This window comes from Rhipicephalus microplus, chromosome 3, assembly GCF_043290135.1.
Source record: "Rhipicephalus microplus isolate Deutch F79 chromosome 3, USDA_Rmic, whole genome shotgun sequence".
NCBI classification, from domain to species: Eukaryota; Metazoa; Arthropoda; class Arachnida; order Ixodida; family Ixodidae; genus Rhipicephalus; species Rhipicephalus microplus.
In genome coordinates this window covers 267,991,227-268,018,676 of record NC_134702.1, presented here as the reverse complement: position 1 = coordinate 268,018,676, position 27,450 = coordinate 267,991,227, and the positions used below count along the sequence as shown (strand labels likewise).

The following is a 27,450-nucleotide window of genomic DNA, read 5'->3' as shown; positions in this document are numbered from 1 at the left end:
CTGTTTTTGCACCCCTACTACCAGTTTTTTTTTCCTGAGAAACCGTGGGAGAAGTTAGGCACGGAGATTATTGGTCCTCTTTCAAATGTTCCCTCAGATTGTCGCTTTGCAGTCACTTTGATTGACTATTACTCCAAATGACCTGTGGTTTGTTTCGTTTGAGACGTTACGTCTGATGCAGTCATCCCTTTCTTGGCTTCAGTTTTCTGCCGTGAAGGTATTCCAGCATGCTTAGTAACAGGCAATGGTCCCCAGCTTAAATCTCTTCAGTTTGAAACTTTTCTTTCCGAATGAGGTATTCGACACCTCCGTTTTTCCAACACACTATCCTCAAGCCAATGGGCAAGTTTAGCAGTTCAACAGGGTCCTGAAAGAGTACATTCAACTAGGCCAACTAGAACAACGTCCTCTAAAGAAGGCAATTACGGAGTACTTGGGTACTTACCGTTTTTCTGCTCAGGCAACTATGGGATCGTCTCCCGCGATGCTTCATAAGCGTCAACCTCGCACAACAGTTGACATTACTGATCTGCAGTCACCTTCTACTTTTCATTCATTTTCCGCCAATACCATAAGGACGCGAGTTCTTCACAGGCAGAAGTACATGAAGAATTATGTGGATCAGAAGTGAGGAGCCAAACCTTCAGTCATTCAGGTTGGCCAAAGAGTCAAAGTACGTGTTTCAGGGAATCAACACATGTATAGAGGTCCGTTTCCCATTATGTCGGCAGTGGGATCCCAGGCATTTAAGCTCAATGATTGATCTGTTTGGAATGCTTCTCAACTTGTAATCGTCTATTCCGAATGGGAACCACCTTCACACTTGCGCTCATCAATATCTTAACAAAACCAGTCACAATACTCTGCCTCGGTTTCACGATTTGTTTCTATCCCTATTCCTGCAGGATCACCATCTTTCCCGAGGAAAAAATGGTGTTCAGGCACCGGTTGCGAGTCCGGCTGTGGTGCCCAGCCACCAAGAAGTTTTGTCGTGCACCGAGCACGCTTCAGAGTCCTCGGACTCTTCTCAGGCTACGTCTCAATACTTGCCCAGTTCCCATGCCAGTATCCTTCCTAACACTAATAAACATGCTTCCAAACCTTCAGGTTCCCATGTTTCGCGTCAGGATTTTCCGTGCCTAGCTGCAACAGAGGGACACTTAAGTGAGTCGTTGGACTCCAGTTATTCCTGTACGCTCTCAGCTCTGGCTGAGCAGCGCGTAAACAAGCCAGTAGGCTCATCCTCACATACCGAACTTGCTGTGCCGCAAGGGAGCACTTCAGAGCGTAACGAGCTTCGGCGTTCCAAACGTTCGCGTAAAGAAACGTTCAGGTTTAAGGACTTTGTGTCATAAATTCTTCTTTCTTACTCGCATGTTGGAACCAGTACCTTACGTGTGCATTGTTGTGCATATGCTGTACATTTATTTATTGAATAAGGGATAGACTGGTATGCTGATTTTTTGTTGTATGCTGTTTGTAATAGTGCTTTCAATCATGATGTGCTGTGTACATAGCTATGTTTTTTTCTTTCCTTCTCATGCCGCTTCTCTCGTATTCAATTCGTTACTTTATGACCAAAGGAGAGTGGACTTCGGTTGTAAATACAGAAGTTCTATGTGTCATAACATTCTTCTAAATGTATAAGGTTATGAAAGTTACTTCTGTGCCATTATTCATTGCATAAGGATCTTAGAGCCACATGTCCTTTTCATTCTAGGGGGGGTGGGGGATGATTTGGTGTGTTTCGGTTTCTATTTCATGGTTTTTAGTTTCGGTTTCATGTAAAATATTTTTGCCCTCAGAGGCGCTACCCTGTATATATATGCGCGGCATTGTATATAGTAGAAGAGTTCCTGCCTCGCTACCTTCTGCTGCGTACTGCTTGTCGGCCGGCGCTTCAGTGCCGTGCCCTGTGTTCTCCATGCGGCGCGTCCGCCGCATGGTACTACACTCCCGTCATCGTCGTGGCATTGTTTACAGGAGTTTGTGGAGACTGAAATGCTGTAGGCCCATGTGCTCAGATTTAAGTGCAAGTTAAAGAACCCCAGGTGGTCGAAATTTCCAGAGCCCTCCACTTCTGCGTCTCTCATAATCATGTAGTGATATTGGGATGTTAAACCCCGCATATCATCATCATATCATCGAGAGTTCATAAAGTCTATGAGCTTGTCAGCTGTGGCCGCAGGCAGCAGGCGAACACTGGGGACGAGCGAGCACATTGGTGACACTAGATATAACTCGGGTGGAGTCACCTATTGTAAGGACCCTGATAATCACGCTTTCGGACTAGCCGCTGAGCCCGGCAGCACATCGACTGCAGGAGCGGCCATGATTTTGGCTAGAGCTGCTGAGGAGGCGGTGCATCTCGTCTGCCACAATTCCACAACAGCGATGGCGTTTGCTTGGAGGGCCTGACAGATTTGAAGCTCCTCATAGCTCCTGGTAGGCACTGTTACGAAGAGGCCCCAACAGTCTCTTGGGTACCGTGTCGGAAAGGCCAACGCTGGGCAGGGAGCATTCAGGCAGTGGCAAGGCAAAAGGCAGCCAGAGGAAACAAAGCGGTTATATTTACAATGTATGTACGGAACGTGGACCAGGAAGCTGCTCGACGCTAGATGCGCAGGCCTTTTATAGGCGCTGAAATGATGAAGGGGGAGGGGGCAGCCCTGCTGTTCGACGTGCGCAGCATCTTTGACGGATGCCTTCGGTGAAGGACGGGCCTAGTGTCTCAGGTGGATGCACCCAGTGTCCGTAATGGACACACTCAGTGTCTTTGCAAGGGACGCCAGCACACGTACTCATAACAGCCTCTCCGCTGGGGCAACATTGGCCCGATAGACAAGGGTCCACAGCCACTGTCCAGAGGATCACTATGCAGGAATCCGAGGTATCCGTTTCTGCAGACACCCGGAACAGCCGTTGGCGCATAGCATCTGCCCCGGTTCGGCGTCATGGACTGGGGTTCCGGCCTCTGGGCTCGCTTTCTGCAGAAGCGCCTTCTTGATGGTAGCTTCTCTGGTGACACCTCGATGAAAGCAGCCCGCCAGTGCCAGGCAATTTTCGCCAAGACGTGCCAGGCTCATTTTACAACAATCAATAAAGTTGGCAAGCGAGAGGGAAAAGAATCCACCGACTCCTCAAGTAATCACATCTCAAAGCAGGCAGAGAAACCTTTTACATGCTAACCAGACCGGACACACAAACATTCTTTCAAACAAGCTCTTTGAGATGCAGGAGTCCAAATTCGCGTTAAAGGGCCTAGGCCCATTACATAATCTTTATACGGGGGGTAGGAAAGAGGAGGTTGGATTTGATGAATTTGTGCCTGTTGGCATGATGACAGGCACTTCCAAATGGCCCCTGACTTTACGCGAATGTCCACTGGCTCAAAATCTAGCAGACGAAACTTCTCTGAGGCAGTGCCCTCTGCAACCATGGACACCTCTTCCAAGCCCTCTTTACAAGATTCGCCATCTCTGTTCCAGACAACTTTTTGTGCTCCACTGATTGAGCCGTCCAGGGGCAGTTTTAATTCATCCCCGTAGTTAGCTACTTGACGTTCAGGCCTTCGCTCAGAGAAATCCTTTTCCGACAGTACGCTAAAGGAGTAAACACGTGCTTTCTCTGAGTGGCAACGGATGCCTAACTCATGAGCCGTCTCAAAAAATTCGCCAGTATCCTCGCTGCTGAAGAAGCTGTGTGCTGGCAATCTCTTACCACATCTTTTGTTGCTGTCTGCATTTTTGTCGCTATACCTCATGTAACCGACCATTTTTTTTCGAACATCCTGCCCATCCAGGTCAGTACATCCTGACGGCAGTACCTTTGACCGTATACTCGGTGTGTAAACAAGTTCGTCTCCACTCTTTTCCTGCTGAGCTGAGGATACCGCATCCGCCGTCTGCCGAGATATTAAATCCTTCTGATTTTCACCCAGGCTTGTGATGCTTGTTATCTCCAACTGACCATCGACACTGTTCTCACCATTTAGCTCTGCCACACATTCAACGTTTCTCGTGGCAGGTGTATTCTGGCTTTCTCCATTAACTATTTTCGACCACCAAATTATTTAGCCAGCACAGTCACTTAATTTGACCTGCAGCAATAGGGTTTTTATGTCAGCGGAACGCCTTTTTTGTCGTCGGCACACATCTTTTCATCATCCGCACACCTCTTCATTTTCCTCACACTGCTTCTCTTCAGCCTTGCTCCTTTCTATTTTACATGGCACTGTTAAACAATTTTCTAAGATTGCTCAAGCTTGCTATCATCCACTCCTGAGGCAAGTGATGCCTGAATAATATGAGTCTTCCATGCGGCATTCACCACGTCCACTCTCAATTCCGCTCAAAGCAATAACAAATCAGGCTTGCGTAGTGACTTTAGATCTATGACCACAAGCTCAGTGAACTCTTCTCCCTATCTATTCTTCATCAATATCACGAAGTGCTATTACGCAAAGGGGCTGAACATTGGTACAGAAAACCCGCCAGCTTCAAGCCACAAAACTATCCTTAAACGCCTGGGAAATTTTAAAGGGAAAAGTTCCCACACTCACGTTGCTGCAGTGATGGGTTCTGTTACAATGTCCACGTTTTGGCTGCCTCAAGTTGCAAGGTTCACTGCCCAAACTAGTAGTTAGGAAGAGGCTCCAACAATCTCTCGAGTAACGTGCCGTGAGGACCAATGCCGAGCAGGGAGCATCCAGGCAGTGGCAAGGCAAAAGGCGGAGAGGGGGAAAGAAAGCATTTATATTTACAACGGATGTGCTGAACGTGGACAAAGAAGCCACCCGATGCTAGATGCGCCAGTTTTTTATAGGTGTTGAGATGCTAAAGAAGGAGGGGGCAGTTCCGCTGTTCGACGCACGCAGCCTGACAAATGCCTCTGGTGTCTGCGAAGAATGCGCCCAGTGTCCCTGATGCACACATCCATTGACCGTAATGGACACACTCAGTGTCTCTGCAAGGGACGCCAGCACACTCGTAACAGCACCAACAACGCAACTGAGGCACTAGCCAAACGGCGGCACTGGCGAAGGGCGCGTGTACTGGGGGGTGCAAACTGAGCCACAGGAGCATGCGTGCCTCGCCGTGGGAAACATGCGTCACAAAAGACTACTAATAGTCATTGAAAGCACAGTCACAAACACTGAGTGAGTATCACTGGGTGAGTCACACTCACAGCAGAAAACATACACAGAAACGAAGAAAACAGACACCATTGCAAGAAACTCAGCAGCATCTCTCGCTGACGCAAGGGCTCAGAAGAACTCGTCGGTTCGCACTGGACGCTCGAAAGAGACCCCGGTGAGCGATGGGAAGGAAAATGATAAGTGTAACCTTAAGAGACAAAAAGAGAGCAGAGTGGGTCAGTGAGTGTTAAGGATATGATAGTTGAAATCAATATGGAATGGACATGGGCTGGGCACGTAGCACGTTGACAGGATAACCGCTGGTGATTAAAGACAACTTACTAGATTCTTAGAGAAGGCAAACGCTCAAGGGGTGACAGAAAGTTAGGTGAGCCAATGCGATTAAAAAGTTCGCAAGTATAACGTGGCAGCAGAAAGCACTAGGCCGTGTTCACTGGCAGATCATGAGAGAGGCCTTGGGAGAGGCCTCTCCCATGGATCTCCCATGGATCATGGTAGAGGCCTAGTCAAGCTGGTGATGATGATCACTGTGTATGCTGCTGTAAGGTGGCAGAATTGCACATAGGTCTGCCATCTTGCCCGCAGAGGCGTCCATGTCATGCGGGAAAGCCACCCCTTCCGAGTGTCGGAGTCGACGCTGCTTAGCGGCGCTGTATGCTTTCTCGCTCGTCCGTAACCCGCCGCTGGTGCAATTACTTTCGCTTCGAAAAAAAAAAGCAGAATTAGAACAAATAATTGCTTTAAATAATACTGCTGCCATAGCTTGTTTGATGAGAGTCACCATAAGAAGTTATATACATATATCTATATATTCGTTTTTTGAATACGATACAAGAGAACCTTCACTTAATTTGTTGAGAATTGTGTACAGGGTTCTCGAGAAATTAAGTTCCACAAATCGTTCGTTCCAGGTTGTTTTGATGCATCACTTTAAAAGATGAAGTAGGTAGCTCGTAAAACGATTGCTTGAACAATCATTCCGTGCATTACAAATAACGCAAGCAAATGAGAGTTTTCGGCATTTATCTACGCAGCTGTGGCACAAAGTAAACACTCGGTGAGGCTCCTAATGCAATGCTGCACGGTGCTCGAACCGAGTTATACTGTTTTGATAGACCTGTGGGTGAATATTCAAACATTCACTCGCTCACAATTCTATCGTTCTGTCCCATTGGATGCATGTCGACAAGTGTACGCAAAAGAATATAAACCCAGTTTCTTATCGCTCTAATCGCAAAAATATTGAATGATATTTTATAACTACACTTCATAATCATATGTCAGTCAGGCCCGACGTCTATAGTGGTGCGCATTTTGGAACGTACTGTAACGCTAGAATAAGTAGCGAGTCATACGGAACTGTCGGCACATTCAGCCTGTAGTCGAATGTGTGGACTTCGCAGCACTGAGTAACCGCACCGCGCCACACTAGCACCACTGACGTTCCTTAAAAACGAACAACACAAAACTGAACATCAATGAAGTACATTTTGAACTCAGCTTGATCGCTGTGGTGTTGGCTTTCCCTTAAAAAGATGATTTTTGCACACTTGAGTGTGCTTGGGGAATGAAGGTGCGAGCGACAAGTTCCATCACAGGTGGTACTCTAATATCTAAAGGTAGCATACAGTAACTCTAGATTTGAGTAGACTTAATTTAGACGGGCGTTTTGAAGTGATGCTCCAATTTCTCAATTAACCACATAATCACTAATTATGTGATATATTTTAGGATTTACAATTCAATTTCGGTGGCACCAGGAAGCAAGTTACACATTCTAAAGTTAAAAATGTCACAAGCATACATGGGTCCTTTGAAAGGACACATTAAAGGCAATGTGAAATTACCAATTGATTTAGACTAAAGAAATGTAGTCTTAAAACATTAGTGTCATTAATTTCGACACAATCGGTTTGTTAATAGGTGATGAAATCAGTCAAGGATTTATTTTTTAATTTCTTTCCGAAAGCTCTGGATTACATCACAGATTCGAGTGTTTTTTTCGTACTTCGAGCACTCGCTCAACAAAACTTTGGTTTGGTACGTTATATTTCTACCTGCTTCAAAAGGCGGTGTGTACTTCAATTTTACCGGTTAGTGACTACGTACACTCTATCAGATGCCGACTAATTCTACGGCGCCACGGTGACTGGCGCGGAAACTTTTATACAGCATCGCCATCGCATTTCAATCTGGTGCTCTTACCAAGTGCCTTCTCACAGCAATCATGATGGGTTTGGTACCAGGAAACAGGAATTTACGAATATGAGAAGAATCATTCTTTGTTTCTTGTCGCCCATTTAAAGAAGTAGTGACACACTTTAAACATTTTCGGATTATTGCTCCTAATAAAAGGACTGGTGTGATGAACACTGAAAGCAGTACTCTTGTGCCTGGTAATGCATCTAATACGTTTGTTTTAATACCAGGGACATGACCAGAAATTGTTTTTTTTTTTTTTTTTTTTGAGGCACACCTCTTTGATGTCAAGTAGGAGACAGATAGACAGATGTGGTCGAGGGTCACTTTTTGATCTGCATGCCATGGCCAAAAAAAAAAAGGGGAGGGAGGGGGCTCAGTTGAGCTGTCTCCTGGATGCGCCACTGCTCCAACTTAGCTGAACACACGGACTTTTGGCATCGATACCGAGGGGCCGATTTCTCAGTGACACATCATTGCAGTTCGATGTCATAGGGAAACAACAACTGCTTGAAGGCATGGTGCACCAGTTTTAATACCTTTAGATACAAGGATACGTTTGCTTAACGTACGCTTTCTAAAAGATTATGTGTCTAACGGGTCCAATTGTGCATGTATATTTGCCAGTGCGTATTTCTCCAGCTGCATGGTTCACCATGATGTCAATTTATTGTGAATAAACAAATACAGTAAAAGCTCGTTTATCCGGAGCTCAGAAATTTGGTTAACTTGGACATGTGGCGCAGTCCCGGCACAACTGTGTATATTTCAATTGTATACACTGCTCGTTAATTCAGAGAGACTTAGATGCGCACCGGTTCACTCAGACCATAAAGGTAATAACTCTATGACTCGGACGATTCCAGAGAGGGCTATCGGCGGCTTCATGCTTTCAGTAACCGATTACGATTATTGAAAGCATTAAGTCCCGGCTCCGCCGGGCGGAACCGAAGTTTTGGAGAAACCCACATTGAACGAAGAGCAGCAGAATATGATCATGATGATAGTGAATGAGGAGGGAAGTGGCCTGATGGCACCAGTCACCACCTGGCAGAAGCGCTTGAACCGACAGTACATCCAGTGTCTGTGAAATGTGCGAAACATGGTGCCAAATTTGCGGACGACAAGACAGTTTGCGCAGCTGCCGCTACCCGATTGCCCGCGACGCCTACACTGCTGATTTCTTTGCGTTGAGACTTTGCGCATAGCATGTGCAGCTCGAGTACATCAAGAAAGTTGACTGTTGGGCGAGTTGGCGCTTTGACATAGAAACCGTCATTACATTCTCAGGCGTGTTGATGATGGTGTGGTCGTTGCCGGTTTGCCGACTGATGATGACATATTATTGAAAGTGCTTAAAAAGGTTCAGAATCATTGTTCCAATGATTACATTCAAGATGAGCCGATGCGATATCACACCGTGCAGGAGGCCGCCGAAGCCTTCGCTGTCCTCGCGGAGTTCTGCATCAGTTTTCATGACAGCGAGTGGGCACACCACCACCACAGGGAGTTGAAGAAGATTGTTCAGCACTATTCGATGACAAGCCAGACAAAGGTGAGGCAGTTTTTCATGAAGTAAAGGTTTGTCTGGGCGGAGTACATTTTCCTTTTGTTTTGATGGATCATTTGATAATTCTGTACTCAGTTAACTCGAACATTTTCACCGGACCCGTGAGATCCGGGTTAACGAGCTTTTGCTATAAGTAAAGGGATAAACTACAAGGATAAACTTACACTGCACTATATCAGATGATCTTTCACCTGATTGTGGAGCAGGTGAACATGAAAGGTGAGTGAATTATCATCCAGTAATTTCTTAGATTGAGGCTGCATGCAGGGTGCAGAGTCGCGTGGGACTGTATTGACTCACTGGGATAATGTCCACTGTGCTGGGGCTGGCTTGCTGAGAGACCTTAACACCAAAGTAAAACTATTTATACAGGTTGTCCGACTCCTGCATTAACCCCAAGGAAAAAAAGAGTATCCTATTCACAGTATGGGAAAACCGCGTAAGTTTAATTGTCCTGATGTTTTTTCCGACCCACTTTCGACTTGAGCGGTTCGAAGAAGTTCAACAAAATGTTCTGCAAAAGCCGATTCGAACAAAACTGCTCAACTTGACGGAGGCAGCATTTTGTATGGATTGAGAATCCCGAGAGGGTCGAAAGCACACTTAAGGCTGCGCATAGCCTGCAGAGCAGCGGGCGTCTTGCACAGGTGCAAGAAGCGTTTCTTGTGCAGACCGATTCCGTGCTCAGCGCTGATGCTTCCCCGCACAGAGGCCGTCCACTCATAGACGAACGGCTCAATGCACTGCAGCAGTGTATCATCCCAGCCAGCGGCGGTAATGTTCAGGTGCAGGTTGGAGTCGCCCATGTGCCCAAAGCCGCACACGCGCATTGCGCAGGTGCCTCGAACCCGCTCGCGGACCAAGGACACCACATCCATGTAAGTGGCCAGTGGCACCGAGATGTCGTACTTGTATACGTAGCCATCGTGACGCAGGGCTTCGCCGATGCTCTCACGCAGGCGCCACAGTTCCTGAAAACATCAAAGCTCTTTAAATGGATGCAAGAAGCATTGTTTGGTTTGCACAGCACAAACTTAGTGGTGTGAGAGATATGCCATTTGTAGCAACGAGTTTCCCCAGCTTTCTCTGTCTGTATTTGAGCATACATTGAACCGAATTTCAATTTGGGCAATAAAATTATCTTTCTAAATGAAGCACTAGGAATGCTGTTGGCATAAACTTACTGGTAACTAGGGATAATTATGGCATGTTTAACCATGAAGCAGGAACAAATAAAACAAAAAGGATACAAAAGAGAAAAGTGTGTGACAGGCTGGAGCAAGAAGTGTTGGCAAAAAAGGTTCCATTTCAGTGCTCCATTAAGCAAGTTTCTAGGTTTGTAGGCTGTATAACTGCGAAGATATGTTTTGTGCCCATGCCACGTGGGAAAATGTACATCACCCGAATTGGCCAGTACAGGCTTTCGAAGCAGAATGGGCCATTAGCAACCAATGCTAACTTTCACATTAGATGGCATTGCTCAGATTGTGGTTGTACTCTGCTGTTCCCCGAGACTAAAATACTTTCCAGTCACAGGAACTATAGAAGTTATCGAGGCATTCCACATCGCTAAAAAGAAAGATAATTGCATTATTGAAGCATCACTTAGTGTAAGCGATTGCAAAATGTTCTTTGAAAAATCACCGACAAATGCCTAACATGAAGGTCATTGCAACACATGGTACGTGATAATGTTGTACGTTAACCATGTTTTTTTGCGAAATAAACTATAGGGAACTAGCGGCCCTGGCGGTCAAAGCACGCACTTCTCAGTCGTTCCCACAGGTGAGAGTGGTGGCTGGTAGAGGAAGTGCGGGCGTGTAATACCGAAACAAAACCAAAGGGCAATGGTAGTACTGCTGGTATTCAACTTCAACAATAGTTACAAATGATGGTAAATACATCTCTGTGCATTTTTCCTTAACAATAATAACAATAAGGAAGGAGGCAGCCTTGCATTTAAGTGATCAGACTAGCAAAGTATGTTCTGCTCTCACTCTCCTGCCTAGTGGTGTTGGGCTGGTTTCTGAACCGAATTGTGCCTGTCTGCTAAGTTTATTCGATAATAAAGACGAACCACTACTGGATACCAGGAGGATACAGCCGAATTTATACGGTGTTTTGCGGGAAGTAAGAAGAGCATATTATGCACCATATGGCATACGTAAAAATTAATTTATCTGATCACCCGCACCCAACTCCATCTGATGACCCCACTTGAAGTGAATGATACAATTACGTAGCCTACATAATTTGCAGAAAGTAACAGCGGCCTGATTCGCATGGACGGTGGTGCCAGATTTTCCTATAAGTACTGTTGTGAGTTGCTCTATGCCCTATAAACGTCACACCCTGGAGTTTTGCAGACACGTAGCGCCACCTGACAATGGAGTTTTGGGTTGTCCAAAGCCCGACTCCCTTGCACAGTTGGCTGCACAACAAGGTGCAACAGCGCATGCGAAACGACAATTGAGCTGAATATTAGGTGTGTTTGCGCATGAACCCTCAAAGAGCTACAAAACTACCTCTGCTAGTCGGACGTGTCACCGAACCACCATGAAGTGCTTGCTGGTTCACTCACCAGAAAGACGGCAAAAAAAAGAGCAGATGAAACAGCTACGAAGAGAGACTTCAGTCGATGCCACACTGTTGCATTGTGCTAGTGATTTCTGCAGCTGTAGTGAAGCACAACCGCAAGAGTGCTGAATACTGTCTGTTGTGAACGTATATTCAGTAAGCGAATGATTCGCGTTCTTTACAGCCGGTCGCACGAGAAAATGTGACAATGTAGGCCTACTGTAATTGTTTTGAGTAGCCTTGACGAATAACTGTGGTAACTTTGATGATAAAGCTCAACAGAGCCTTTGATCACGATGCGCACCGTGTTAAATGCACACTGATGACGCTCATGATAAACATCGCAAAAGCCAGGACCACCAGTAATATGAAGTGACCGTCACCACACAGTATCACGCATGTAGGCTTTGAATACTTTAAGTTACGACTTTAACTAGCACATGCAAGTATGTATGCCATGGAGATAAATGACCATGTGTTGGTCATGTGCACAATAGAGTTTTTCTTCCCGTTGGTCTCCCTGATTGCCAGAGCTATCTCAGAGGCCTTGGTATCCTCATGGTACACAGAGAAAAAGGACATGCTGCATGTATCCCCGTTTGCAGTGTATATGTACATTCAACGCGAAAGACAACCACCAATATAACATTCCAGGATGCTATCATCGTCATCGACGTCGACACCTACGGCACCAGCTGATTTAAAAGGATGGCCGGCCGGCAGTCTCTTCAGTGGGCAAGGGAGCAGTTCGGACAGCATGTTTGATGCACCCCGCTTTTGCATTTCACAGGTGCGTAAGATATTCTTGTTATATATTAAAAGAAGCGACAACTGTTGGTTGCTAGTTCTGCCGTGCCCCGAAGTGCTTTGTGAAAGTATTTGTGAGTGTATTTCTATGATGCTACTCTTGATACACTCGAATGATGTAGAATTGAATCTTGGGCCGTATAATACTCGTTCCGGAGCACCCCTCGAAGTTGAATCACTGCCAAGAGACCCATCCGACCAAATGACTGCAATCTTAACTACACTCAAAGACCTCCAGGTGCGTTCAGTGCAGTCAGCTAGCAGTTAGGCCGATCTCGTGGCTGACATTAAGGCAATCAAAGGTGGGCAGAAAAACATAGAGGATAACTTTCGTGAAGTAAAGAAACAGGTCGATGCCTTAGAAGTAAAAACTAAAGCGCTAGATCTTGACAACAGTGCCACCCAGGAATCAGTAAAAACACTAACAGATCAAGTTGATTCCCTGCACCTGCGCATAAACGAGCTAGAAGACAGGTCGCAACACAATAACCTTTTATCTTACGGCATTCACGATAAGCGTGAAAAGTTGGGAAGAATGTGAGGTGAAAGTGCTTAATGCAATGGCAGGTGTGATTGATCCGTTGCCAAGTGGAGCAATAGAAAGAGCACATCGACTTGGCACTTTTTTAATGCCAAATGTCATCCTAATATTGTCAAGTTTGCTAGCTTTAAAACAAAAGATAAAATACTCGGGGTCCATAAGAAGCTTAAAGAGAAGGACGTATCTGTTTCCGAAGATTTTTGCTTGGCCACGTGTCAGATTCGTAAAAAGCTTGCCACATAAGCAAAAATCTAACAGGATGAGCCCGCATTTTAACTACGCTACAAAACGCTAGTGATCAACAAAGAACAATTCACATACAGCCCAGTCACAGACAACATAACCGTTACCCAGCGAATACCACGTCTAACTACTCAAAACGTGAACTCTTCTCCACGACAGACATCCTAGGGGGACGCGAGGGGTAGTGGACATAATCTATGCAACATATCTGTTCTGTTTTGTAACATCCGTAGTATTTGCAATAAACGAGAATCATTGGCATTCGCCATTGACAGCTTTGCTCCGACATCTTAGTATTAACAAAAACTTGGTTGACATCACAAATTTCCAACAATGAAACAATTTTCTCGGCTCATCAGTTCTCAATCTACCGCTGTGATCACCCAAAAGGTCGAGGCGGTGGTGTTATGCTAGCCATTTTCAATAACTTTTCATCATCATACATACATGTACAGAGTGACTTAGAGAAAGTAGTCCTAGCTGTCTGTTACCGCCCCCAACGCACAGTACAACTTTTGTTAATAAGCTACAAGATGTTACTTACTCTGTTCGAACTTGGTACCCGAATCTCCCAATATTTTTTCTCGGTGATAATTTTCGTTACATAACGTGGTATACCGCTTCCCTCTCTATTACTCCTTTCACTTCTCTAGCCCAGGAATTTGTAGACTTGCACAACATTCTCATTTACCCAAGTTGTCAAACAACCAAGCAGAACTACTCAGACCACTGCAAACAGTCTTGACCTCGTATTAACCTCGTATTAACCTCGTATTAAGACTTAATAACAGCAATCAGTCACTTACCCTGTTTGAGCGACCTTTTCTTGTTATCGTTCTTTATTGACCTTGTCGCGTCCAAAAATGGCAAAATCAACCAAAGTGATACCTAACTATAAAAAAGCTAACCTTGAAGTTATCAATAACCATTTAGGCAGTTTTCTTGAAACATTTTTGATGAATTTTGATAAACAAAGCGTACAAGAGAACTGGGATTTGTTTGCAGCAAAGGTGAATGAGCTAACACAAAAATTCATTCCTACTTACACTACTGAATCTGATCACAAAACGCCATAGTGCAACGGTCATTTAAAATGGTTATCTAACAAAAAGAAGTGCCTCTACAAATCAGCGAAGCAATCTTTATCTCCCGCATGCTGGTATTCCTATAAGGCCGCACATGACGCTCACGTAGCGGCAATAAAGAACACCAAGATTAACTTTCTACAAAGCACATTTCCTTGCCTGTTAACAACAGACACGAAAAAGTTTTGGCGTACTATCAATCCGAGTAGTAAGCAGCAATTAACACTAATCGACACTGATGAAACAGCTATTCCTACTCGTATGCATGCAGCCGCTCTTAATGTCGCGTTTACGAGAAACTTTTGGCGGAACACTAACCCTCCCTTACCCCCCACCCCCTAATATGACTATGTTGCAATAGTGCCTATCACTATCGACGTGGGTGGCGTAGAGAAACTTATAAAATCACTGAAACTTTCCTCTGCTCCAGGTTGTGAAGAAATGTGCCCCAAATTTTTAACTAACACATGCACCTATTCCTCAATTATATTGTAACGAACAAATACAGTGCCGGAAGCTGAAACAGCTATGTATTAATGACGAACTTGTGCCCGTCAACTAAATACACAAAGGTTGTGAGCTCACTGGTCAAAACCTCGTCAACTTCTCTTGCATCTCGCCTTGAGCTGTCCTCGAAAAACCGCCAGCGTTTTTGTCCAGCGCGTGATGTGGTGACACCTGCAGCCAGCGTTGCATGGCGCGTTTATAGCTTGGCGCGTACCGCCAGCGTTCCTTGTCCAGCGCGTGATGTGGTGACACGTGCAGCCAGCAAAACATGGCGCGTTTGTAGCTTGGCGCGTTTGGCTTGTCCGTTGGTGTGGCAGAATTCAAAGTAACAGGAAGCGGCGCAGGACTTCGGCAGGTGCCTAACAACATGCGGCATTAGTCCCCCTCCTGAAACGCATCGTCCCGATGCGTATGCTGACGTTGAACAGTTTTGTAAAGGAGTATTTATCTGATGTTTGAGCACATTTATCAGTTGTCTCATTCAGTGCCTTTCGTAGTACGGTTTCATTCGTACTACATGTACGACTTCTGGGCGATTCCTGCGTCGGGTTGAGCACACTTGCCCTTCAGGAATTACTTCGTAGTTTAGCGTGCCTAACTGGCGAAGTACTTTGTAAGGGCCGAAATAGCGCCGCATCAGTTTTTCCGATAGGCCAGGTGCGCGTATAGGCGTCCACACCCACACTTTGTCTCCGGGATTGTACTGTACGTGTCTCCGCTTCAGATTATAGCGACTGGCATCGGAGCCTTGTTGCAAAATGATACGATGTCTTGCCAATTGCCGTGCCTCTTCTGCCCTTTCTATGTAGTCGCTGATGTGTGGGTCACTCTCATTCGAATCGTTGACAGGTAACATCGCGTCTAAGGTTGTTGTGACCGTCCGACCATAAACAAGTTGAAATGGCGTGAAGTGTGTCGTTTCTTGTACTGCGGTATTATACGCAAATGTTGCATAAGGCAAAATACTGTCCCATGTCTGGTGCTCAACGTCCACATACATCGAGATCATGTTGGCGAGAGTTCTATTGAGCCTTTCGGTTAATCCGTTTGTTTGCGGATGGTATGCTGTAGTCCTTCTATGATCGGTGTGGGTGAGCTTCATAACAGACTGCATCAAACGGGCAGTAAATGCTGTTCCTTTGTCTGTAATGACAACCTGTGGTGCGCCATGTCGTAGTACAATCTGAGTGACGAAAAACTGGGCTACTTCGTTCGCCGTTCCTTTCGCGAGAGGTGATGTCTCAGCATATCGAGTCATGTAGTCTGTTGCTACAACAATCCAGCGCTTTCCCGATGAAGAGAGAGGAAATGGACCAAGCAAATCCATTCCCACTTGCTGAAATGGCCCTTTTGGTGGCTCTATTGGTTGCAACAGACCCGCTGGTTTCGATGGTGGTATTTTACGTCTCTGGCGATCGCGGCATGACTTAACATAATGGTGCACCAAATCTCTTAATTTCGGCCAATAATACTTCCGGCGAATTCTGGCCAAAGTGCGGTTACTACCCATATGGCCAGCCGATGGGTCGTCATGACACGCTTCTAAGATTTCTGCTCGCAGTGATGATGGTACAAGAAGCAGAAACGTCTCACCGGTGTTTACGAAGCTGCGCTTGTATAGGACGTCGTTCCGGAGGACATAGGATGTCAAACCGCGGACGAAAACTCGTGGTACCTCAATTTGGTGACCCTCCAAGTATTGGACAGGCGGGCGTAGTTCCGGGTCCTCTCGCTGAAGACGAGCCATCTCCGACACATTCAGAACTCCAAGAAATGGGATGTCTTGTTCTTGGTCAGATGATGGAGACTCAACAGGTGCGCGAGACAGGCAATCCGCGTCATTGTGCTTGAGACCAGACTTGTAGACCACAGTGATGTCGTGTTCCTGCAGACGCAGGCTCCATCTAGCAAGCCTTTCTGAAGGGTCCTTGATGTTTGCCAGCCAACACAATGAATGATGATCACTGATTGCTCGAAACGGTCTGCCGTAGAGGTATGGGCGAAACTTGCTGATGGCCCATATAACTGCGAGACACTCTTTCTCTGTCGCTGAGTAATTAGACTCAGCATTTGATAGAGTGCGGCTCGCGTAAGCAATGACCTTTTCTTCTCCATTCTGCCACTGAACGAGGATGGCACCGAGGCCAACGTTACTCGCGTCGGTATGTATGTCTGTATCGGCCTATTCGTCAAAATGGGCAAGTATTGGAGGAGACTGCAAACGGCGTCGCAACTCTGAGAAAGCCGCTTCTTGTTCGTCCCGCCAAGAGAATGGTACACTTTCTTTTGTTAGCCGTGTCAAAGGCTCAGCGACCTTAGCAAAGTTTTCAACAAAGCGTCTGTAGTAGGCACATAGTCCCAGGAATCGTCTGACGGCCTTTTTTTTGTCTTGCGGTTTCGGAAAATTTTCAACTGCTGCAATCTTTTCCGGGTCGGGGCGGACGCCTTCCGCACTAACTATGTGCCCGAGGAACCGAAGCTGACGAAATCCAAAGTGACACTTTTGCGGTTTGATGGTCAGTGCTGCCACCCGAATGGCATCCAGTACTATTCTCAGTCGGTGGATGTGCTGCTCGAAGGTGAAAGAAAAAACCACTACATCGTCGAGGTAGACGAGACACGATTGCCACTTGAGTCCGGAGAGCACAGTATACATCATCCTCTGGAAGGTAGCAGAAGCAGAGCACAAACCGAAAGGGAGCACTTTGAACTCGTATAGTCCGTCTGGGGTCACAAACGCCGTCTTCTCGCGATCTCGTTCGTCCACCTCGATCTGCCAATATCCACTTTTTAAGTCCAATGATGAAAAGAAGTGAGCATTGCGTAACTTATCCAAGGCATCATCGATCCGTGGAAGTGGGTAAACATCACGCTTTGTGACTTGGTTCAGCTTTCTGTAGTCAACGCAAAACCACAGAGTGTTGTCCTTCTTTTTGACTAGCACTACCGGTGATGCCCACGGTCTGTTGGATGGCTGGTTTACATCATCGTTGAGCATTTCCTGCACTTGGTTCTTGATGGCTTCCCTTTCTTTTGGCGCTACTCGGTATGGGCGCTGATGCACAGGTCTCACATGTTCTTCGACCACGATACGGTGCTTTGCGACGGGAGTACGCCCGATTTTCGACGAGGTGGAGAAGCACTCGGCGAACTCTCTGATGAGGTCAGCAATCTGTTGCTTCTGAGATGACGAGAGCTCTCTGTCAATGTCTACTGACTGGAGTACGTTATCCACTGTCTCTGAAGCTTTATCAAGAGTGCAAACATCTGAAACTTGCACGTACTCATGCAGCGATGCTACAAATGTTCCCTTCGCAACATGCTGCAGCTCATTTCGAAAGTTAGTTAATAGAACATACGCACATCCATCACGAAGGCTCACCAGGCCTCTTGCCACACATAGTCCTTTTTCTAGTAGCAGTCCGATGTTTCCGTCAGCTAATCCGTCACAGTCACGAAGAACTTCACTCCTCACAAGAACGGTCACACTGGAACGTGGCGGCACGGTTACATCTTCGTCCACAATGCGGAGAGGTAGAACGATTGGTTTCTCCGCATTACAGAAGGCGATGGCATTCTCCGTAGAAAACGAAACCTGGGACTCTTGCAAGTCAATGACTGCATTGTTTGTTTGCGAAAAGTCCATGCCTATAATCAGTTCCCGGGAGCACTCGGGAAGCACAATAAAGCTGCCGACATACACAAATCCTCTTATTCCTATCCTTGCGGTGCATAACCCCACGGGACTAACTAAATGCCCTCCAGCGGTACGTATCTGAGGTCCGGTCCACTCAGTCATCACCTTCTTAAGCTTCTTTGCGAGAGCATTACTGACAACGGAATAGTCTGCACCAGTGTCTATTAGCGCAATGGCCTCAACGTCGTCGATCGTGACTAATATCTCGGAGGTAACGTCACTACTACTGCACTTGACCGTCGTTGCGTAACTGCCACCGTCCTGTCGGGCTAACAATGAAGGGTCTTCAGTTGTCAGTGTATCAGCGGCCTCACCTCCAGAAGTCGCTGGCTCTAGTTTTCCCGCCGCGGGCTAGGTGAACGTGATCTTCGGAGATTTGATGACGGACGAGGACTCGACGACCGATAGCGCATCGGTGCTGTCGAATGCGACTCCTGTTGTTGCGTGTCTTGAAGTGAATAGTGTGAAGACAAGTATTCTTCGATTTCGTAGGACCGTTCACCGTTCCGTGGGCATGGTGCATTGACTGGAAAACCACGCAGTCCCGCTCGACGATACTGGCACGCCCGGTAAAGGTGACCTGCTTCTCCGGAGTGGTAGCAAAGGGGCCGCCGGTCTACGGTGCGCCATACATCGCTCTTCGTGGTCTTGCCTCCGGGATTGGTAGCGGCGTACTCGGAAAAAACGTCGGAGGCATCACAGCAGTCGCAGCCGTCCGATTCATGCGTCTGAGGTCCTGTCGTACAGCTTGCGCGTACGACAACTGAGGCGGAGGCTCCGGTTGTGCGCGCTGTAGTACCTGAGGTTGTGGTTGTAGAACCGCTTGCCGCACTTCTTCGCGCACAACGTCGGCAAGTGAAGACATCGCTGGATGAGCTTGAGTCATGTGTATTTTCTGCAGTTCTTCCCTTACGACAGCCCTCACCATTTCACGCAAGAGATCAATGTTACTTGTGAGGGTTGTCGACGCCGCGCTAGCGGATGAGACGCTTACGTCCCTGTTGTATTGGCACGCGCGCTGCTGCAGGGTCTTTTCTATCATGGTCGCCTCTGATCTGAACTCAGTAAGAGAGCGCGATGGATTACGCACCAGGCCTGCAAAAAGCTCCTCCTTCACTCCACGCATCAGGTGCCGCAACTTCTTTTCCTCGGCCATGTTCTGGTCGGCCCGGCGGAATAGTCGAGACATGTCTTCAATGTACATGGCGACGCTCTCGTTGTTCCGTTGGTTTCGCGTCTGAAGAGCGGCCTCTGCCTTTTCTTTGCGGTCCGTGTTTGGGTACGTAGCAAGAAACTCTCTTCGAAAGTCGTCCCACGATAATAAGGACGCTTCGTGGTTTTCGAACCACGTACGTGCAGAATCTTGCAGTGCCACGTAGACGTAGCGAAGTTTCCGGTCTTCGTTCCAACCGTTCAGTCTGGCAACGCGTTCGAAACCGTCAAGCCAGTCCTCGGAATCCTCGAAAATATCACCGTGAAATACCTCTGGTATGTGGGGCGGGTCCATGACGATATGCGATGGAAATGAAGTCGCTTGGGTGGCCATTGCAAGGGCTTCGGAACTTACGTCCTCCGCTGGTCTCGAAGAATCGAAGAGGGCACCAAACTCGGGCTGCTCACTTCGTAGGCGACGACTCGTTCGTTGGTGTACGGGAGTGAACAGCGCTGGCTCAAACCTTCGGGGTTCTGGGCTATGTTCCCTATGCTGAGATGGGCTTGGAATCATACCCCGCACCTCCACCAGTTTGTAACGAACAAATACAGTGCCGGAAGCTGAAACAGCTATTTATTAATGGCGAACTTGTGCCCGTCAACTAAATACACAAAGGTTGTGAGCTCACTGGTCAAAACCTCGTCAACTTCTCTTGCGTCTCGCCTTGAGCTGTCCTCGAAAAACCGCCAGCGTTCCTTGTCCAGCGCGTGATGTGGTGACACCTGCAGCCAGCGTTGCATGGCGCGTTTATAGCTTGGCGCGTACCGCCAGCGTTCCTTGTCCAGCGCGTGATGTGGTGACACGTGCAGCCAGCGTTGCATGGCGCGTTTATAGCTTGGCGCGTTTGGCTTGTCCGTTGGTGTGGCAGAATTCAAAGTAACAGGAAGCGGCGCAGGACTTCGGCAGGTGCCTAACAACATGCGGCAATATTAAGGAAAATTTTTCAGCAAACCCTCGACGAAAGTATCCTTCCTGCAAAATTGGGAAGGTGATCCCCCTACATAAGTCCGGTAACAAACATTCCCCGCTGAAGTACAGGCCTATTTCACTAACCAGCATTCTATGTAAAATTCTCGAGCACATCCTCTTTTCTAATCTCAGCAAATTCCTGGAGTCCGATTCCTTTTTTTCTAAATCACAGCATGGCTTTCGAAAGACCTACTCATGTGAAACACAGCTAATTTCCTTTAGACATAAGCTTAACCTCAGTCTCGACAACTACTCCGTTTCTGATTGTATTTTTTTAGACTTTTCTAAAGCTTTCGATAAAGTTTCTCACAAACTACTCTTACATAAACTGCGCTAGCTTAAACTAGATTACAAGCTACTAACATGGCTAGAAGTTTTTCTTACTAGCCGCTCCCAGTTCGTTTCAGCTAACAATTATGACTCCGAGCCCAGCAGCGTTCACTCAGGTGTGCCTCAGGGCTCGGTATTGGGTCCTCTCCTTTTCCCAATTTATATTAACAATTTACCGTTTTGCCTTTTTTCCCGCATCAATTTGTTCTCCAATAATTGTGTAATTTATCGTCAAATAATCTCTGACAACGATGTGATAACATTACAAGCACATCTAAACACTGTAACATCTTGGTGTAAAATCTGGTGCATGGAGCTTAACACTAACAAGTGCAAGTATATGCGTGTGTCCTGAACTCTTCAAGATCTACCTTCTTACTCTATTAATAACTCCCTTCTAGAAAATGTTTCATGTTATAAATACCTACAATCACACCGATTATGTCGTCAACAACGCTAACCGGGCATTAGGATACCTTCGACGTAATTTTTCAACAGCACCTTCTACACTAAAGCTACTACTTTACAAGACGCAGGTTTGTCCGAAGCTTGAATGTGCGGCATCACTCTGGTATTCAAGCTAAGTCAACCTTACGCAAAACGTTGAATTAATTCAGAATAACACGGCCCGTTACATGCTATCCGATTATAACCGTACCTCCAGTGTCACACACAAAAAATTGAGGCTTAACCTACCATCCCTAGCGTCTCGTCGTTAAGTTCTTCGTCTATGTCTTTTCCATAAAATATTCTATCAACTTGAACTACGCAGTGAATTAATTCATTAGATGCCTCATTACATTTCCGCTCATTTAGACCACTCAAATTAAGTCAGGATACCCCATGCATGGATTAACGCCCTCTCACAGTCATTTTTTCCGCGGACAACCACAGACTGGAACCACCTTCCCGACTCCATTGCCTGTATACAAAACCAAGTATTGCTCAAAAACACCTTAGCTAACCATGTATATTAGATTTTTTTTATATATAACTTACCTGCCTCTAAATACTATTCACTGTACTTATTTGCTTTGTTACCTAGCTAACATTGTATAATTAAGAAATGTTTTATGCTTTATATTGCCTCCAACTTAACTCACTGTATTTGTGTATTACCCACTCCCCTCTGTAATGCCTTCGGGCCCTGACGCTATAATAAATAAATAAATAAATAAATAAATAAATAAATATACAAAACAGTTTTACGCACAAGAAGTTAGAGATGGATAGAGAATGCGACTACAGATACAAAAGTCGCCGGGGGCATCTAATAAAGCGAGCTTCATAGCACTGATCACAAGATCTCACGTATGTACTTCATTTATTTGACATCATGTGTATGCCCAAGTTTAACACATTTAGGTGTTACAGAATGCCCGTCGCAGTTTTAGCCTCGAACTCGATAACATGCGATGCTCGCTTGCCCTTAAATCGTGAGTTGCAGCACGCCGAAATAACTAAAACATCTTTTGCATTGTACCCACAGTTCCCTTTGATAAGCTTTCTACTTTTTTGAAGTGTGGTTGGACTGATGGAAAAAGCTTGTCAAGACCTTGATCTTCAGGAAACTGCGCCGCAAGATTAATGAAAGAGGAGAGCCTATGCATGTTCGCTTGCGAGCGGCTCTCTTCACACTACCCAGTTATAGCCAGAGGCGATGAGGGCGCTGGTTTTTCGCAGCACTGCCTAAGCAGAGTCTGACTTCTATAAGGGTTCAACCTAGTCAAGTAGTGCAATCAACTCTCGGAAGCTATCGCTAGCAGCAGGTCATCGCACTTACATGGTGCAGCCGGTTTTGGTTTATACAAAACCGCGGAGAGCCATCAGCGGAGAGTAAACAGCAAAAAAAGAAAATGTGATGTGCCCGTCTTTTGTTTACTTTGTAATTCATGTTTTAAGCTGTTCACCGCCAGGGGAAAATGATTCTACGCGATTTGACCCGGCGGAAAAGGTCACACAGGAGTGAGTTGAGTCAGAGCGCGCCACAGAACAAGCAGACAAACCACGTCGCGCAAACTGTGCAGGAGAAAGGACGACAAGGCAGGATGGCTTGGGTGCCACCTTCAACAAGGACATCTTTTTTTTTTCGTCGTTGTTGACAAAGCTCGCGCATGGCCTAGGAAACTATTTACATTTATATGAAAAATGATTGTGCCTATACTGACGGAATTGGAAGCCTATAAACAACACTGCTATTGTTGGTGCATAAAGCCTGTCATAATGTATACTTTTGGGCCAGTTGGTTCGTATTCCCAGTAAAAGAGATGCAGTGGAAATGACACACCAGACGACGAGGAAGACACGTGCACACAGCTAGCAACTCTGTTAGTGCATCATATGTAGTGTACTGTGTATATAGAGACCGCTAAAAGATCCCATGAAAATATCTACTTTGGAAATTGAAACTTGTTCAGAGATTACAAGTGTTGAGGATTGGACGAGTTAGCGCTCTGTCCTTTCCTGTCGACTATTTCTTTTTTATACCGTAATGTGCTATACCGGCTTTTCGTTTATTAAAGACGATAGTCTTTCTTGGGGACCGTCGACGCAAAAATTTTGATCTGTCTGTCTGTCTGTCTGTCTGTCTGTTTGTCTGTCTGTCTGCATGTCTGTACATTTGTCTGTTTGTCCACTCTTACCGGCATCAGGTACTGAAACGGCAGACCCCATCCGCAGCGACCACCAATGTTGCTCAAGGTTGAGCGTTCATGCTTGTGCAATTGTCAATTAAAAAAGCACTTATTGCGCATGTCTGCGGCACCATAACAACACGCATATATTCTCCATATGCATCTCTTACTAGAAAAGGCATACATAAGTAATTTTAAGGACCGTAACGCTTATCACGCTGCGCTTACCATGCAACGCTTGCACGAAATGGGGAGTGTTTCCAACGCTTTGCTAAGACGAGATGGTGGTGGCACCTACCCGTCGCCTCACGTTCTACACCTTATCACCTCTGAGACGGGCGTGCATGGTCACGCGCTATGTTTTCCAAAAGAAACTGCCAGATGGCGCTCATGTCTCACGTGTGACGTGACTTGATACGCTCGTACGCCTCCGTGGAATGCTCGAGGCATTATAACGCAGCGCCTCTGGAATACCATTCACCAATTTTCTTGCACAGAACATCAAATAAATGTTTTGTTCCCTCTCTCTACACGCAAGACTATCGTCTTTCGACGACATTTACAGATTACATGCAGATACGGGGCCAATATTTCTTATTTATTTTAACCTCAGGGCGACATGGCATTACAGAGGGGGTGGTTCATTTACAAAAATAAGATGTAAATGAACAAAAAGCAGTGAATATGGTTAGATCGTACAAATAAATCTCTTATAAATACAATGTCTACCAATACACTATATACTATGTTAGCTAATATAACACAGAAACTAATTATACAGCATTAGCTATTGCCAAAAAAAGACCTTATTACTCAACGTTGAAAACGCATCATGAAAAAAGTTGTAATTGCTAATAGCAGCAATGTCACCGGGAAGTCTCTTCCACTCCTTTGATGTATGAGGCAAAAATGAATTGAAGAAAGTTTTTGTGTTGCAAGAAGGGATGCCTACTTTGTGATGATGGTCAATGCGGCAAGAAATGTACCGTGGGCAAAGTACTTGGTCTTGCAAGAAGGGATGATGGTGTATCCTGTGAAATAGTGTTCAATGGGAACTTTCCTGTGAGATGTTAAGGAAGGGAGTGCGAGGGAAGTTTTCATGGTTGAAATGCTCGCAGTTCTGTTATAATTAAATAATATAAAACGAACGGAGTTATTCTGAACAAGTTCAAGGAAAGTTACCTGATTATTATAGGTGGGGTCCCACACGGCTGTAGCATATACAAGCTTAGAGCGTACTAGTGTTTTATAAAGCTGCAGTTTTAAGCCAAGTGATGCATTAACGAAGTTACATAGTAAATAGCCAAGCATGTAGTTATCAGCGTTAATAATGTATTTATTATGGGGTGACCACTTCAGATTAGTTGTTATGTGAACTCCAAGATACTTATAACAGTCAACAGAATCCCGAGGAATGTTATCAAGATATTAAAGAAGTGAGGTAGTAAAAGTTCTCAATACACGCATGAATTTGCACTTTTTAATGTTTAGGTCCATTAGCCATTTTTCCCACCAGTTAGATATAGCGTTATGGTCAGACTGCATTATGTTAAAGTCATTATCTCTAGTAATTTCTCGAAAAATAACTCATAAGCAAAGAGATGAATGTTAGATGATACAACTGATGACAGGTCATTTATATAAATGAAAAAAAAAAGCGGGGGGTTTAAGACGGACCCTTGCGGAACATAGGAATGAACTTCGGGAAAAGAGGAATTACGACCGTTTGCAGCAACGAATTGCGATCTGTTAGTAAGAAAGCATTCAATCCACAATGGTAGGTTACCGTCAAGATTTAGTTGCTGTAGTTTGTAAAGTAGCAGTCTATGGCAAACCTTGGCAAAAGCTTTTGAAAGTCCAAGAAAAATAGTCAGCACCGGATGAGTTATCTCAGCACCGGATGATTTATCAAGAATCTGATGTAAGCGATGAGTTGATGATATTACCTGTGTTTCGCATGAATATGTTATATGGGAACCATGTTGTGCTGACGTGAAGAATAAATTTAATTGTAAAAAATTGACTATGTTCGTAAATATTATATGAGCGGGCATCTTAGAACAAATACTAGGTAAATAAATGGGACGACAATTGTTCGAAGAGTGTTTAATACCAAATTTATGGAGTGGAAGGACTTTCCTAATTTTTCATTGACTAGGAATAGAAGTATCAAGGGACTGTTGGAAAATTTTAGTTAGCATAAAGGAACTATACGCGCTAGTACTTTTTAAAAATTTTTTGTTAACACCATCATGACCAGGCGATGAATCATTCCTAATTGATGCAATGAGGCATACAACTCCAAGAGTTTCAATAATAACTGATGACATGGGTGAATAATTGTGTAAAATTGCACTAAATAAATCATTACGGCTATCTACGTAGGAGTTTTTGATAAGAGAATCGTTAAGAACAGCAGCGCAATTGGCTTTACTTATTTCGTTTTCTCTTGGAAATTTCACTCACTCTTAGAAAAAAAACTACACAATGCAAGCAGTTCCGTCCGGTCCCTATTTCAGGGGTAGATAAGTCGAAAAGAACATCCTCCTCCATTAAAATATGCTCATTTTCCGAGAAAGCTTTGCTTGCCACCCTCCGGTTTCAGTCTGGTGCAGATACATCCGGTTGAGTCCCAGGTTTCGGGCTTTCACTGAGTAGACTGGCGATGGCAAGTATCACACAGGACGTTCACATTCTTTGCATGCACAACTATCGTATAGGCAGTTGTTCTAACGAGTCAAGTAACCATCCACTTCCACGTGGTCTCAATTTCCAGGCTGACCAAGTCTTTTAGCTTGTTCAGACCAACCCAACTGGAGAAATTGGTCCAAAAAGTGCATCTTAAGTGGTCATTAAAAGGCTGAACTTGAGGTTCGAATGTGAGCGTAACATCTTGCTCACCGTATCAACATACTGCCGCGACAGGTTGACCATGTTCAAGCAGCCCCCCGTGACGATTGTGGCACGAGCACCAGGCCAGACCCAGCTGGCATGCGCCATGCGCTCGTGCGCTCTGGCTACGAAGAAAAACAAGACAGCTGTATCAGTGGAACTCAACTAACTCGGACTTCGACGACCATAGTCACTAGACTCATAGTCACTAGACTTTTGGGCATAAGTCTAGTGACTATGGTTGTCAAGGTCCAAGTTAGTCCAAGAAGTCCACGCGCACGAGTGCATGGCGCACGAGTGCGTGGCGCATGACCACGTGGCGCACGCCAGCTGGGTGTGGCCTGGTGCGCATGCAACGATGGTTGCAGTGGGCTACTTGAACGTGGCCAACCTGTCACGGCAATATACATTACATAATGCTGGACACAACCCCACATGCTGGTTCAAGGGGGTAAACCTTTCCGAATGCAGGAACTCAGACACCCTGATTACTGCGATTTACTGTGACTATTTTTTCGTTTTAACACCGTCACCCCGTCGTGATGGCAAGTAGGTCGGGCTCTTTGCTTTTTGTGCAGTGAACTTGTGCATGGGAAACGAGAAGTCAAAGTAGATGCAATTCACTCTGATGGCTGTCAGTAACCTAATTATCGGTAAAGCAGGTCCACATTTATACGTGGAGCAACAAAGGCTTTCAGTTGACGAAGGCGGCCATGGTAGAGCTTTAGAATAAGCTGTGCTGTTTAAAATAAGCTGTGCTGTTTAGAATAAGCTGTGCTGTTCTTGTTGTGCGCTCAAGGTACAGTAAGAGCAATCTACAATAATCAGGAATGCTCCTAGACACTCGACCACGTGCCCAATGCCGATTACATATGTAAACCGTCGCATGCACAAAAATAGAAAAGAAAAGCTCCCGTGGCATGTGCGTGTGCTCAATACTCCATATCAAGCATCCCTTGCAGTCCAACCCTTGAGTATGTCTCAGTTTTGTGGGTGCGTGATCGTGCTCTTTGTGCGCTGCTTCCTCAT

At 45.6% G+C, this 27,450-nt stretch overlaps 1 protein-coding gene across 5 annotated transcripts in view; it reads right to left on the bottom strand.

The window, feature by feature from the left end:
* The window catches only part of LOC119159354 (D-2-hydroxyglutarate dehydrogenase, mitochondrial), a 235,526-nt gene that overhangs the window by 19,377 nt on the left and 188,699 nt on the right, over window positions 1–27,450 (bottom strand). For 3 of the 5 annotated variants that reach the window (XM_075890997.1, XM_075890996.1, XM_075891000.1), the window contains one exon: window positions 7,868–9,898. The exons of 1 other annotated variant lie outside the window; for it this stretch is intronic. In XM_075890997.1, coding sequence (XP_075747112.1) covers window positions 9,470–9,898 — 429 coding nt within the window. In that variant the 3' untranslated portion in view covers window positions 7,868–9,469. Of the gene's footprint in view, window positions 1–7,867; window positions 9,899–27,450 lie in introns of those variants that run through there. One more of the 5 variants, XM_075890998.1, reaches the window with a different exon arrangement.